The 15430-nt window shown below is 37.0% G+C and overlaps 1 protein-coding gene across 4 annotated transcripts in view; it reads left to right on the top strand.

Annotated features, from left to right (window-relative positions):
- LOC128983700 (WD repeat-containing protein 11-like) overlaps positions 1–15430 on the top strand; it is a 221408-nt gene that overhangs the window by 94268 nt on the left and 111710 nt on the right. For all 4 annotated transcript variants that reach the window (XR_008489894.1, XR_008489893.1, XM_054403102.1 and 1 more), the window contains exons 8-11: positions 2568–2709; positions 9230–9361; positions 9974–10086; positions 11098–11259. Coding sequence is in view for 2 of the 4 variants with exons in the window: in XM_054403102.1 (XP_054259077.1) it covers positions 2568–2709; positions 9230–9361; positions 9974–10086; positions 11098–11259 (549 nt within the window). In the remaining 2 variants the exon portion in view is untranslated. The remainder of the gene's footprint in view (positions 1–2567; positions 2710–9229; positions 9362–9973; positions 10087–11097; positions 11260–15430) is intronic.

Genomic DNA, 15430 nt, shown 5'->3' on the forward strand with positions numbered 1-15430 from the left:
GTTTCAGTACTGTCCACTTCCTGCCGATCTAGTCCGGTTAAACCAATGTGCTGATAAAAATTGTCCGGTTAAAGAGATGTCATTCCCGCCAAGTGTAGTCCGGTTAAACCGATGTCCGATTAAACCGATGTCCGGTTAAAAGGTGTCCGGATAAGAGGGAGTCTACTGTAACTTGGTACCAAAGGTATCGGTACCGACGTTTCACCATCGATTCTCAGTCCCGGTACTTTTCCCAAGAACCGGTGGAACCGACATTTGACATTAAGTACTGACCCATCACTAGTATTTAGATATATCAAAACAAAATAAAAAATATTTGAATTTCTCCCCAATAGTCTAGGCGCTAGGCCATGTCCCGTGTGCACTTATATGGCCCCTAAGTTTTGTTGCAAGGCTTTGTTTAACACACGTGATCACTGGTCTCAAATCTTTCCCACGAGAACAATCGTTTCAGTACTGTCCACTTCCTGCCGATCTAGTCCGGTTAAACCAATGTGCTGATAAAAATTGTCCGGTTAAAGAGATGTCATTTCCGCCAAGTGTAGTCCGGTTAAACCGATGTCCGGTTAAACCGATGTCCGGTTAAACCGATGTCCGGTTAAACCGATGTCCGGTTAAAAGGTGTCCGGATAAGAGGGAGTCTACTGTAACTTGGTACCAAAGGTATCGGTACCGACGTTTCACCATCGATTCTCAGTCCCGGTACTTTTCCCAAGAACCGGTGGAACCGACATTTGACATTAAGTACTGACCCATCACTAGTATTTAGATATATCAAAACAAAATAAAAAATATTTGAATTTCTCCCCAATAGTCTAGGCGCTAGGCCATGTCCCGTGTACACTTATATGGCCCCTAAGTTTTGTTGCAAGGCTTTGTTTAACACCTATGGGAGCTGAAAAATCATCTGGTCACGTGGTCCAGATCATGGTAGTTTGGCCGCCATATTGAAAAAATAGCCATTAAATTGCTAGATTATTTGCTAATTTACGTATCTCTGTACCCAGTGGTCCGATTTTAATTTTGTTAAGTTCACTTTACTCCTTAACTGAAGGCAAACAAACTTTGTCATTACACATGTTTTGTTAAACACATTATTTATTGAGATATATTAACATTTTGAATCTATATATTAAAAACTAGCTGTAACCCGCGGGCTTTGCCCCGTTTAACTTCTTAATTTTCAAGATCATCTCGTTCGCATGGCTCAATCACGTCCTGGTTGAAGTTTGTTCGCTACGCTCACTCACCTTTAGGTTGGAGCTCGTTCGCTGCGCTCACTTGCCTTCAGGTTAGCTCGTTCGCTACGCTAACTCGCCTCCAGGTTAAAGTTCGTTCGCTACGCTCACTCACCTTTTGGTTGCAAATTAGCTGTTGTCATAAATGTAAAAGAAATAATAGTGCTGCACCCTGTTGGTAATCCTTGTAACTTTGCTATTTAACATCATAGAACAGAACCAACTTGTTTAATTGAAACAGCTGTTAAGATTCAATAATTCCATTTCTCATAAGGTTAACATGGGAAACTCCAGAGCCACTGGGGCGGAGCCCGAAAGGATTTTTGAAATAAGAATATGCCTATATGTTAATCGGGAATGTGAGGTATCATCATGCCAAATTTCAGCCCAATCCGACCAGTATTTTTCGCGTTCACTTGTCACAAACATGCATCCAAACTTTCTCATTTATAATATTAGTAAGATATTGGGTTTTTCTTTTCAGAGTCGGTTTAGCTCTTTTACCGGACAAATTTTCATAATTATGGTCTTAAATTAAAGGTAGGATGCTCGCAAAAATTTTTTATCAAGCACCGGCATTCATTTATCTGACGTATATTTTGCGTTATGCACAAAAGCAAATTCCCCCCTGTACATTTCTTACGGGAGTTAAATTTGGGTTTTCTTTCCCGAGTTTGTTTGGCTCTTCTACCCAACAGATTTACATAATTTTGGTCTTAAATTAAAGGGATGCACACACAGATTTACCTTTAAGCATCATCATTCATTTGTATAATTTATTACTTGACCACAAAAATCCATTTCTTTCGAATTCCTTCTTAAGTTTTTGGAAGACTTTTTGTGAGGTTTTTTAGTACATTTCTTATGGAAGTTAAATTTGGGTTTTCTTTCCCGAGTTCATTTGGCTCTTCTACCCAACGGATTTTCATAATTTTGGTCTTAAATTAAAGGTATGCACGCACAGATATGCCTTTTAAGCATCATCATTCATTTGTATAATATATTACTTGACCACAAAAATCGATTTCTTTTGAATTCCTTCTTAAGTTTATGGAAGATCAGAGTTTTTTTTCATAGTCTTCCAAAAACTTAAGAAGGAATTTACACACACACACACACACACACATATGAGAGACAACACCGGTCACTACTCTGCGGGTTTACTTGGTCGGGTTGAAGGCAGAAGTGATTGACTGAGATTGCTAAACTTGTCACGTTAAACCACGGTAAAGTCAACCAATGTCCCTACTACAGGAATTAATACAATTTTCTTAAAATTCCATTTAAGATGAGGCTATGTTATGCTGATTGCTATTTAATATGTACCAGGTGATCCCTGCGAAGCAGCGTGATGTATTGTTCTGTCTACACGAGTCTGGCAGTGTTAGTGTGAAGGTGAGACGCAAGACAGGCACAGTGGCGGTGTTACCATCACCCCTCGACGCCCCGGCTGAGAGCATCAGTAGTTTGGGTATGCACTGTGAAGTCTAAACTGTCCTATGTATTGGACCGAGTTGCCATGACTTAACAACTTTATACATACTAGTGGCATCTAGGGACACAAGTCCCTAAAAAGTTCAAATTATTGTTGTATTTAAACAAACTAAGAATCAAATGAGCTTTCAAATGTAGCTCTGAAAATTGAAAGTTGTTAGTTAATCATTTTTTAATCACTGAAAGCAGAATTTATCTTAATTATTTCTTGATTAGTAAATAAACTTCACACACTCTATCAACAAATTAAAAGCAGAATAAAAATGATAGTATATTTGTAATCACTAGGGGTCTGCCGGTAGGCCAATTCTGACCTAATTACCGGTCTGGTACAGACTATAACAATTAATTACTTTTAATTCACTGTCGTTGGTTAGGAGCACATAAAAAGGTTTATCAGATGTTTGTTTAGGATTTTCATAATTTATTACTAGGGTAATGGTGCAATAAAAAACCCATTAGCAGTCCCAAAACCATTAATATTTTATCAGGACAATAATTGTTGTAGGCAAGTCAAGTATTTCCAAGAATTCTTTGAGACTGTAGTTTAGCTAAGTTTTATCACTTTTATTCCTTTACGACTTACATGATTTATTACTAGCATACCTAATTTAATGTTTAAAGAAAAAGTCAGTATAGAAATACTAGAAAGGCAAAACAATAGAAGGATGGGAGGAGTTGGGCAATGACCTCGAAAGGAGCGTGCCACAACGAGTGGACAAGGGGGGGGGAGGGTGCAACCTTGAGCTATATTTAGACCTTGGCTGGGGATTCTAATAGGAGGACTAATGATACAAAGTTGTATTTCAGGAATCCTTTGCCCGGTTTGACTTTGGATTCTCTTTTCTGTGTAGCAACTTTGAAGCACCATGATTTGCATTTTTACATCAAAATACAACATTGCACAATCATGATATTTAGGTCATTGGCCTTTATTAGCATCTGGTTGTGTTGTTTCAGAAGAGAAGCATAATTATAAATTGTTGTAGTTGAAAACAATTAATAAATAATGGTTTAAATACCTATTACTGTCAAAAGTGATCCTTTGTAGTCTATGTAGGCTACTGCAGTTTCATTCCCGGGGGAACTTCATCAGGCTTCGAATGACATCAAAACTTTATTCCAGAGGAAGTCGTCATGGTAAAAATCCATCAAAGTCATATTTACTTAAATCACGGACAAACACATGAATTAACACATAAGTTAAACATTACAAAAACACGGTACCGTGAAACACGTTAATTACGCACGGAGGGCAGGTCTAGACTGATGCGTATGCGTTATCTCCAAGTGCAATTCCTCCCCCTCCTTCTTCCTTATCACGAGTTGACCATTGTTTTGTTTGCGACTCACCTATTCTTATTGCCCATTCGTATATTATATTGGACTTGAAACCTCTTTGTTCATTTAGGACATTGTGTGGTTCTTTTTTTCACAGCCTTGTAAATCTCGTACTCTTCCTGTTGGGGGCGGGTTCAAAGGAGAGAATGAGAAAATTTTACTGAGTAGCGAAAGAGAAATTCAAACTTTAATTTACAAAATATATCTTAAATATGGGAACATGTCAGAGTAATACCAATTAATTAAATGAGTATATATACAGTTACTTGAGATTTGAGTCCTTGGGTTTGGTAGAGATGCCTTGACGGTAGACTGAAGCGGGGAGCGAGAAGATCACCAGGGGCGGACAGTCTTTGAATGGGTGAATCTTCTCCAGGAGCGGGTAGATGAGGGTACTCTGCGTAGCCGTAGAATCCGTAGAAGGTAGAAGGTCACAAAATCATTTAGAGGTCTTCCCGTCACAGCACTTTGGTATTTTTACAAATTAAAAGGCACTCTCTGACATTTAGAAGGGGGAGATATTATAAAACACATACTTTAATAATTACATGTTAAACCTTATTAGTTTACTTTAAAACAGTCAAAATTGAATCTACTATATACAAGAGAATGAGCAAGGAGTACATGTTGACTCTGGGTTAACTAAGGCAGGAGTGGACAGTGCAGACTGGAAAAGTAGGTCAGATAAGATAAGCTATCTTTGGAAATCCTGGTACTAGTAGAAAATTCAAATATATTAAACTAAAACCAAACACTTCCATTGTGTCCATGAAACGGCGGCTTTTACATTTATGCAGAATTTTGAGGTTGTCGTCTATTTTTGAGTAATTATGTCTATTATTAATTAAGTGATTGGCGTACGATGGTGTATGTTTAGTAGTGGGTTTACCTGGTAGGTGTTCATTGAATCGGACGTTAAATGATCTAGCTGTTTGGCCTATGTAATAACAAGGGCAATCGTTACCGTTTAGTATGTAAATACCCGTGCTGTTCATGTTATTTTCATCTGTTTCGGGAGTTGTATTTTTCTTAATGATATTGCCTAATTTATTTGATGTTTTGAAAGATATTGTAGTGTTATTTTTGCCCATATGACTTTTAATTGTGTTGCTGAGTACAGTGCCATATTCCAAAGAAACATATTGTTTGGTCGGTTTTGGATTATTGTTTATTTTATTTGCATTTTTATGAACTAGCCTGTCTATTATATCACTCTTGTAACCGTTGGACACGGCAATGAACTTCAAGGGGTTCAGTTCTTCATTATAGTTCTCGGGGCTCAGTGGTATGGATAAAAGTCTGTGCACAAAGCTATTGTTCGCCGCCATTTTTTGATTCATTGGGTGGTGGGAGGTGATATGGATGGTCTGAGAAGTGGTCGTTGGTTTCCTGTAAATTTTATATTGGAATTGGGTTTTTGTCCTGAAGATCGTGAGGTCGAGGAAATTAATCGATTTACTTACTTCTTCTTCTTTGGTGAATTGTAATTGAGGATGAAAACTATTGAAGTGGTTACACAGTAATTGTAACTGCCTTTTATTTGTGAAAACAATTATTTTGTAAACCTATAAAACATTACATAACTCATAAAGATAACAACATACAACGTCATTATTCTTTCATTCTTTCTTGGATTTCCCTTCATTCCCATTCAACAAGTTGCCATGGTTACTAATCACCCCGTTAGAGACTACCAATGATATAAACAACTCATGGATCGCTGGCTCAGTGTTGGCCACGCGGTCCGGCGCTCCCCCACTCTCTACTGGCAGAAGCCCATACACTCACCGTATAAAACACACATTTTTAGATGCTGCTCTGTTTGAATATGTAGAGATGAAAAATTTCTAATGCATGTCGAACTCTTTTTACAATTAAAAACTTAATGTATGTTTTGTTTCTTGCATAAAATAACCCATTGGAACTCTTTAAAACTAGACATTTACTAATTACTCTTTAAACTTGATTTTAGATGTTTTTTTTTTCACAAAACTGACATGACTAGTTCAAAACGATACATGGTAAAAAAAAGTAATTGCAAAGAAAGGATAGTAAGTACATAATTTGTCATTTCATACTCGATTTATTCATGAAAACAACATTAAATATTTTTGAATAAAATAATTTTGTGAGTTTCTGTTGCAGACCTATGTTAGGTGTAAACGTGATATTTTTTTTTTGTTTTGCTGTGTGGTGGTAATATATTTTAATAAAAAGGTCACAAATAAACTTAATTAATTGCAATTCATGGGTGTCTTCCCAAAAAAAAAAAAAACATTCTTGATGTGTCCCTTAAAAATAGTGCCCACAAAATGGGCACACACACGGCTACAAATAGTGTTTTTGTGTTAAAGTTTCCTTTATGTTTAAGCTGACAATTTAATACATTGTAAACGTACTTAACTACCTTAAAAGCATCTTTGTGTGCCCTAATGAGCTTACCTTTAGTTACATAATCAGTCAGTTGAGTATAATAACTCAAATTGTGTTTTACAGAAAGGAGCACAGCAATACAGTCTTGACATTTGATCGTAGGTACAAGTTTCCTTACAATAAAGCCACTAATGTCATAGAAGACATTGTCCTTATAATATGATCGTTCTTTGCTGTCAAATAAAAGAGACATGGGGACACTGAAACTGTCACAACGTTTTTTTATCATAATCCATACCGAAACCGCTACAGCAATTAGGAAGGATTATAAGGGTGTTTTTGAGTGGGGTAGAAATACTGAAACTGCCACAGCGGATTTCCCAGGTAGACAGGGAGAAACGGGAGACTTATAATTCCCATTTCTGTCTTAAACTTTTACGTTAACATCTTAACATCTCTTTCACAATAATACGTCGATTGGAAAAAATGTGTTTGATTTGCCCTTTCGTATTTATATTTTAGGAGTTATTTTATGTTTATTTAGGTCTTTGGTGTTGCAACTGTTAGAGAATTTACTTTTAGCGAATTTCCCTATAGGGAAGTAGCTATTACGGTAGGTCTCATGGTAAGACCTAGGCCCGGGACCGATTTACTTTTTCATTTTGATGTCCACAGAGGCCAAAAACACCATTCGTTCAAATTTTTATATATATATGTCCATCCGCACGATAACTTGAGTAATTTTTGTCCGATTTTGATAAAATTTGGTTTAAAGGTGTAAGGCAGGATAAACTCGAACGAGTTCGCGAACCAGCATGATCGGACTATGGCAACGGGGGTTTACGGGGGGTTTTATGGGGTAAAAATAGGTTTTTCCCATTTTTGACCCAAAAAACATAAAATTTTGCAAAATCTTTTCAAACCATTTTGTAGAGCTTAAAAAAACAAATAATTTAGTATATTGAAGTGTTACTATGCGCCTAATGGTTACGGAAAAAATTCCAAAAAAATGTAAATTTTAAATTCCCATGTTATTCTTATGGAGAATGAGTAAACTGTTGTAGTTTGCTTGTTTATGAACATATTTTGATCAAATTTGGAAAATGTTTTTATTTCTTACTTACTATTAACATTTTACAAAAAAAGTTTTACCCTCCCTGATGCAGCAAACCTAAGTACCTGTTAAAATAATTCTATTTAAATAGGAAATAAATGTTAAATTTTTAACTAGACATTTTAGTGTAAATCCAATCAGACATATGGAAATTCGCTTAGTCTGCAGGTTTGCTGCGGCGGGGGTATTTAAGTATTTATTCCGTCTCCTGTGAATATATTTACACAAGCCCGGACGCATTTATTTCATTGTGCAATATTTACAATGTACAATTTTAGTTTAACCCTATCAACAAAATAAAAAAAAAACATTTTTCAGTTAAGTTAAACATGCTGTAACGAGTTAAGGAATCACTTACTCAGACACCTTGTTTATAATTTATTAGATTAGGTACTTACACGTGAAACGAAATGCCACTGTCTTTCTGTACTCTGTTGGTGCAGTTGTAAGCGGAACAAGACACAACCATTTTAAACACATACTTAGCGTACAATTAAAGATATTGAAACATTTTAATCTCGTTTTTAAAAAAACCGAACACTGTTGTTACATCAAACAAGTGTTGAAATGGGTGACAGCTAGCATGCACGTGAGGTACGCCGCCGCTATCTTGCCAGTGGGGGAAGCTAGACCGAAAACAGCGCCCACTACGCCACTGAGAGCGCAATCCAGTAATTCTTTACATCGTTGGAGACTGGGGAGCGAGCTGGCGTAGTGGTTAGAGCGCGGGACTTTAGTCCCTGAGGTCCCGGGTTCGACCCCCGCCAAGTCACCAATGGATTTTATCTAAGTGATAATGCCGCAACCCCTAGGTCTAGCCTGAAGTAATGTGAAAAACAATCCCAGGCTCGTGCCTGGGGTCCTTAGGACAAAAAAAAAAAAAAAAACATCGAAAACATCGTTGGAGACTACTAAGCATTAAGTATTCTATCAGCAAACTTTTATCATCACTTATTGATAACAACAGCATTTTTATGAGTTTTATATTTTACTAGTTGTCCTACCTGTACCTAGATAAAATAGAAAAAAAATTATCTTTACATTATTATGGTGTATAAAACGTTGGGACATCTGCCAACACTTTTAGAAATAAAATTCAACCATACCACTTTATTTGATAAACGTTTATGACTTTTAAATCACATAAGTAGTGGAAACCATAATTTTTTTTGATGAATTTTAAACATTGTATTTGATAATATAAGAAAATCTTACCAAATTTTACAATAACATTAACATTTACCCTCCTAATAATAAGGTCTAGGCCTGGGTCTTTTGATTCATTGGAAAAGCTTTAAAATGTACTATGAAAATTGAATTGAGCCTAAGATAAAAAGAACACCCAGTTTATTGTGTTTAGGCCTAGTTGGAAATAATTTTACTATTTGTTGATATTTTCCTCTTACATAGTTTTCTCTTCAAGTTACAACTATAATATATATAATTACTATATATCATATTTATTCCAAAAAATTGTTAACTTAATTTTAATGCTTACACATCAATGTAGTTACTTCTGGAATGTCCGTGTAACTTATACTGTAACAGAACTTCACTGTCTTAGAACCAGTAGTCTTGACTGCCAGGCAGGTAGACATCAATCATGCAGTTGAGTAGATTTTATGTTTTGTAGAAGGTATTGTGACTAGTTAGTTTGTATGTGGTGCAGATATGGCGGGTATGGGTGGCTCAGACGTGTTTCTGAGTTATGAGCATCGCTGCCAGAGTGAGGTGATACGGCAGATGAAGGGCTCCAAAGTACTAGCCATTGCTCTAGACCCGATGACGGAGAAGAATATTGGTTAGTAAAGTGACAATATTTTATAAATTAGTTGACCCTGTAAAGTGTAGAGTGTTAAGGTAAAAGAAATACAATTTTAATCCTAAAAACACATGACGTTTAAAATTACATTTATTGACCGCAAGGTGGGTACCTCTAAATTCAGCTATCCTATATATAATTTTTGATCCCGTGCACTCCCAAGGTAATATGCAAGTGAAGTACAGTAACAAAAATTAAACGGTGTTGTGTCATAAAGACAAAAATAATATTTTAACTCCACTTAAAGTTTATTGTTCTTTACAACCTCCATCAAATATTAGTATATTTGATGGAGGTTAGTTTTTATGATCTGTTTGGATTTGTTAGGATGATGTTAGGATGATCGTTAGGATTGATTGTTAGGAATGATTGTTAGGAAGGATTGTTAGGAATGATTGTTAGGATTTGTTTGGATGATTTGAATTTGATTATATGTCAATGCCAAAGTTTACCATGTTATGTTAATTTAGTCAACTATACTATCACCGTCTCTTCCCTCTGCATTCCAATAAAAAAAAAAAACAATAATAATAAAACCATAATTTTTAAAACAAAAAAATTGTTAATTGAATTATGATATTCTTCTTGCAGTTTTGCTGTTGAACTCTGGGAAGATCGTTCACCTTGAATTGGAAGTGTGCGGTTTGAGTGATAATGATTACTTTCCACTTTGTTTGAGTCAGATGTTCAAACCAATCACTGATGTGAGTATACTAAAAACATTAATCCTCAAATCTGTAAGAGTACTATACGATGTAAACAAAGTTTAAATCAAGATAAAGCTGTATAGAAGAGTTCTCTTAAGAGTCTTAAGTTGTTAAAGTAGATTATGTGGCATAGAGTTTTATGGCTCACACAGCTGTATTAAAATAAGTTGCAAATTCCTCCAGAGAAATAATGGGGTACAGTAGGATTAGTTATAAATAACTTAAAAATCATAAAATTTGCATAAAGTTTGTATATATAATATTACTAGCTGTAACCCGCGGGCTTTGCCCCGTTTTCAAGATGATCTCGTTCGCATGGCTCAATCACGTCCGGGTTGAAGTTCGTTCGCTACGCTCACTCACCTTTTGGTTGCAAATTAGCTGTTGTCATAAATGTAAAAGAAATAATAGTGCTGCACCCTGTTGGTAATCCTTGTAACTTTAATGCTATTGAACATCATAGAACAGAACCAACTTGTTTAATTGAAACAGCTGTTAAGATTCATTAATTCCATTTCTCATAAGGTTAACATGGGAAACTCCAGAGCCACTGGGGCGGAGCCGATTGGACGGATCACGAAATTGATGGTGTATAAACCTATTCCATGAAATTCTACACGTATTTACCAAGTTTCGTGGCAATCGGTTCAGCGGTGTCTGAGTTTATCACTGCCAAACAAATATACAAACATCCTCTTTTATACTTATAGATACTATTGAAAAAATCTCAAAAGTAATTATCTTTCCTCAGTGCGGACGACACTTGATATAACAAATTAACATGAATCTATCACAAGTTAGGCATGACAATTCTAATATTACAGATAGAAGAAGTAGATAGTCATTCTTATTTTGTTGGCTACTCATCACTAAATTAAAATTATACATAATTTACTAAAAAAATGTGGAGGTATATTTCGAGTTTTCATCAAAACTCATCTTCAGCCTTTGGTAACAACATGTAAGGTAAACAAAATCTAAGTAGATAGTGTTTGTAACTGATTGTAGGACACCAGTGTGGTGCCACCACTCAAACTGATGACCACAGGGCTGCTAGGCTCAGTGGCGGCCCCCCTCTCTGTCATCCGAATGTGTCCTCCACTGACCACTCGGAACCGCTCACACTACCACCCTCTCATGGCGGGAGGCACTCAGTCTGGCCTAGTACAGGTAGGTTGACCTTATAAATGCAAAATAAAAAATATAAAGAGTTGTTTAAAAATATGTTACTATTTATTCACTATGAACATACAGAACGACATGTAGAACCCAGAGGAGGGGAATATTTAGTACAAATTTGATAATGGATATTATATTTCAATTTCTTGATTGAATGGTTTGCAATTGTGGCGCAAGGGTGGGTCGATTCTAGGGGTCTGTGGTACAGAAAATTTAAGGTCGGTACGGTTCGGTACGGTACAATATTTTGTACAGTCCAACCTCAGTATAATGAATCTGAAGGGACCGAACTGAAAATTCGTTATATCAAGGATTTCGTTAAAACGAAGTTCGTTATATTGAGGTTAGGTTTGCAGGAATTTCGCTAAGTCGAGGTTCAGAACCAGCGTCGGTCAATATAGGTTGGGATTTGACCTCATTAAAATACAGTACAATTAAAGTAGCATAGGCTACAATACTTTACAGTACAGTGTTTACGTTGTACAGTAGAACCTAAATTATCCGGCATAATAAAGGGGAGGGATCTTGAATATTGCACAATCATGACAATGGCATTGACCTTGGTACAGTTAAAAACTGTAAGTTTAAAATCACAGCTTGTTCTAACCCTCCTAAAACCTATAGTCCAGGCAAATTAGATCAAAAATAGGGTGTGCTCCCCAAAAAATCGTCTAAAGCTGGAAAGTGTTTAAATACCTTTTGGGGGTCCCAAATAAGACTCCTGTGAGTTTGCGACGGATTCTGACGTCTGCTTAAGTTTTGGGAGTCGAAAAACTAAGAAAATTTTGCACTTTTTTCAGTTTTTCGCTTATAACTCCTGAATAACGAATCCTAAGGAAAATGTTGTTCAAAGGTGTCTTTTTGTGCATTTAATTTCGCGTCGATTGGTGTTAAATACGTCAAAATCGACCTAGCCGTTTAGCCGCTGTGGCTTTTCAAAGTTGCGATATTTTCATCAACATGGCCAAAAGGTTGATTATTTGACCAGTTTTCGGCTTACAACTCCTAAACGACGCATGCTATACAAAAATGCACCTGTAGTTAGTTTGGAAAACACATAATTCTGCGTATAATGTTTTTTTTATTAATTAATAACGGTAATTGATTGTTACCTTCTTTGTATGGTCGCCATTTCATTGAAAAAAGTATTAAAGTTAAAGTTGGAAAATTTAACTAAAATTGGTTACAACGTAGATCCTGTCCTTAAATGGATTATGAATTATTAGATACGGTAGTGGTTTATTCCATGATGGTTATCCAGAGGTTTATCTAATAAGGTGTGAAGAATCTGGCAAACAACCAGCCTAATTACCAAAAACATAGGGGATATGGCAGTGAATCTATCAATGAATCTATCCACGAATCTATCCACTAGTGTGACGTCATGGATCCTGCAGCATGGCATATTTTTCTAGTGGGGCCTTGTCTGAACACGTCCTTAACTTATAGCATTGACTATTGGATTCAGAAGAAGACGTCCCATCCATATGGATCAGCTGTCGCCAATTTTTTACTAAAAACTAATGTAGTTGTCTGAGCCAGTCACAGATTGCTCTAGTGTCTAAAACTCTATTTTGTACCTTGTTTTTTGTTTCTGACATAGTTACTGGGTTACCTTAATTACCTGAATTACCTCCTCTTCATCGATGACCAGCCTAGGCTGGATAGATAGCGTCAACGAAAAACAAAAATAAAAACTATATACATTTATATACATTTAAAACTGTGTGGTGGCGGTGGACAGCTAGTTCATCGCGCCAGCATACTTGAAGAACTCCGTAGTTGAGTAGAAAGGGTTCTCCAATAAAAATTGTTTGATTTTATTTGTGAACACTTTTGTGTCAAGTTCTGTTATTTTACCAGGCAGAGCATTGTACATCCTGACAGCTATGGCCGGGAAACTGTCTCTCGTCATAGTTAGTCTGTAGCGATCAGTATTTAATTTATGGGCACTTCGGACATTATGGTCGTGCATGTAACCCCTTGTTTCATGAGAGTTCAAATTTCCTTTGACGTGCAGAAGGCAATTGTAGGTGAACTGATTGAACACGGTAAAAACATTCAGCATTTTGAAAAGTGGTCTGCAATGTTCCCGTCTTTCGCTGCTTGTAATTATTCTTAGGGCTTGTTTTTGCAGTTTGAGAATCTTGGTACAGGCGGGTGCGTGGCCCCAGAGTATGATGCCATAGTTGATGTGACTGTGAAATAAGGAGAAATAGACCATCAGAAGATATTGTTTAGTGATCTGGTGCTTAAGTTTTCTTAAGAGGAAATTGACCCTACTCAGCCTAAGACAAACTGAGTCCCATTGAAGTTTTGGATCCAGGATAAAACCGAGTAGTTTAACTGGAATATCTTGAGATGGAGATGATTTACTGAGTGTGCACAGGAGCTTTTGCGTTTTATCTTCATTTAACCTGAGGCCATTTAGTGAGAACCAATTTCTTGCAATTTCAAACAGCTGGTCAGATTTGGTTATTGCTTCGTTGGGGCACTGCCCCTTGCCGTACAAGGTTGTGTCATCCGCACAGAGTAGGGTATCCCTTTCTCGTACAAGGTCGTTCATTAGGATTATAAACATGGTGGGCCTTAATATAGAGCCTTGCGGCACTCCATGGTCCATCGCAGCTGGCGCGGAGAGTGCTCCATCAACTGACACGATCTGGTACCTATTTTCAAAATAAGAGTGAAAAGTCTTGAGCACTGTCCCTCCAACTCCGTAACGTTTAAGTTTTTCCAACAAAATGTCATGAGACACCACGTCGAAGGCCTTCGACAAGTCACAAAGGACCAGTGCCATAGACTGCCTATCCTCAAAAGCCTTTAACGTTTCTGTCACCAGGGAAGTAAGAGCAGTAGTGGTAGATCTGCCTTTGCGGAACCCATGCTGTGAACTAGTGAAGTAATGGTTTGTCTCAAAGAATGCTATTATCTGATTTTGCATGATTTTCTCAACAATTTTGGCTACTATGGGTATAATCGATATGGGTCGATAACTTGAGGCAAGGTTTGTGTCGCCTTTTTTAAATATAGGGATAGTTCTCGAAATTTTCAAATAGTCAGGGAAGATACCTTCGGCCAGACAGCCGTTTACAATGATTGAGAGTGGTACAGCAATGGTTTCTACAATTTCCTTTAGGAGGTTGGTTGAAAGACCATAAATGTCCGCACTGCGGGAGTTTGAAAAATCTTTGGTGATTTTGATGATTTCAGCAGGTGTTGTAGGACTCCACTTTTTTAATTCAGCCGCTGAAGCAACTGACACACCGTCAGCAGCACTTTCATTTCCAGGGGCTTTTTGTACATTTACAATCTCTTTCACAATATTTACAAAATAAGAGTTATAATCATCAGGGCTTAAAGTACTATTTACAATTTCCTTCTTCTTCCTAGACTCGTTGACTACTGCCCACGCCGCCTTACATTTGTTGTTCGATTTCTCGATTAATTCCACTGTATACAATTTCTTAGTAGTATCAACTTTACCCTTATAGCTACGTTTAGCCCTAAGATAAAGTGCATATAGCCTATCTTTCCTCTCCGCGCATGTTTCAGATTTGTATCTGTCAAATATAGTCTGTACCAAAAGCCTAAATCTACCAAGCTCAGGTGTGTACCAGTTTTTTGTTGTTTGTTTCCTCATTTTATTTTTTGACCTTGGCCTAGGCTTAATGGTTTGAGGGAAATAAGTGTCGAACACATCCATGAGTTTGGTGTGGAAAGCCTGCAATGCACATTCATTGTTATCAGCACTTAATTCATCAAACCAGTTTACCTTCCTCAAAGCTTCTTTGAAGTGAGGGATGACCTCTTCATTTATTACTCTTCTATGGAAAAGATAATTTTCATGCCATGGAATAATTGGAGCATCACTTACCACTTGGTTCCTTATGGTAATTTCCACTGGTGCATGATCCGCAATGACGGCCGCTGACACCTCCGTGTTGTAGTCCCATGTATCGAGATTGGTTGCTATTGTGTCCAGACACTTATCTCCTCTAGTGGGTGTGTAGTTGGTGATGTAGAGGCCCTGGCCCCTGAGTAGGACTTCAAATATGTGCCTATCAGCTGAAGATGCATTCAAAGCGATATTAAAATCACCACCCATCACAATTCGTTTCATAGGCCTGAGATTTGTGAAAAAACATAGGCATTTTTCTAG

The sequence above is a fragment of the Macrosteles quadrilineatus genome, unplaced genomic scaffold (assembly GCF_028750875.1).
Source record: "Macrosteles quadrilineatus isolate MER2022 unplaced genomic scaffold, UCM_ALF_1.0 Scaffold_1__1_contigs__length_201487025, whole genome shotgun sequence".
NCBI classification, from domain to species: Eukaryota; Metazoa; Arthropoda; class Insecta; order Hemiptera; family Cicadellidae; genus Macrosteles; species Macrosteles quadrilineatus.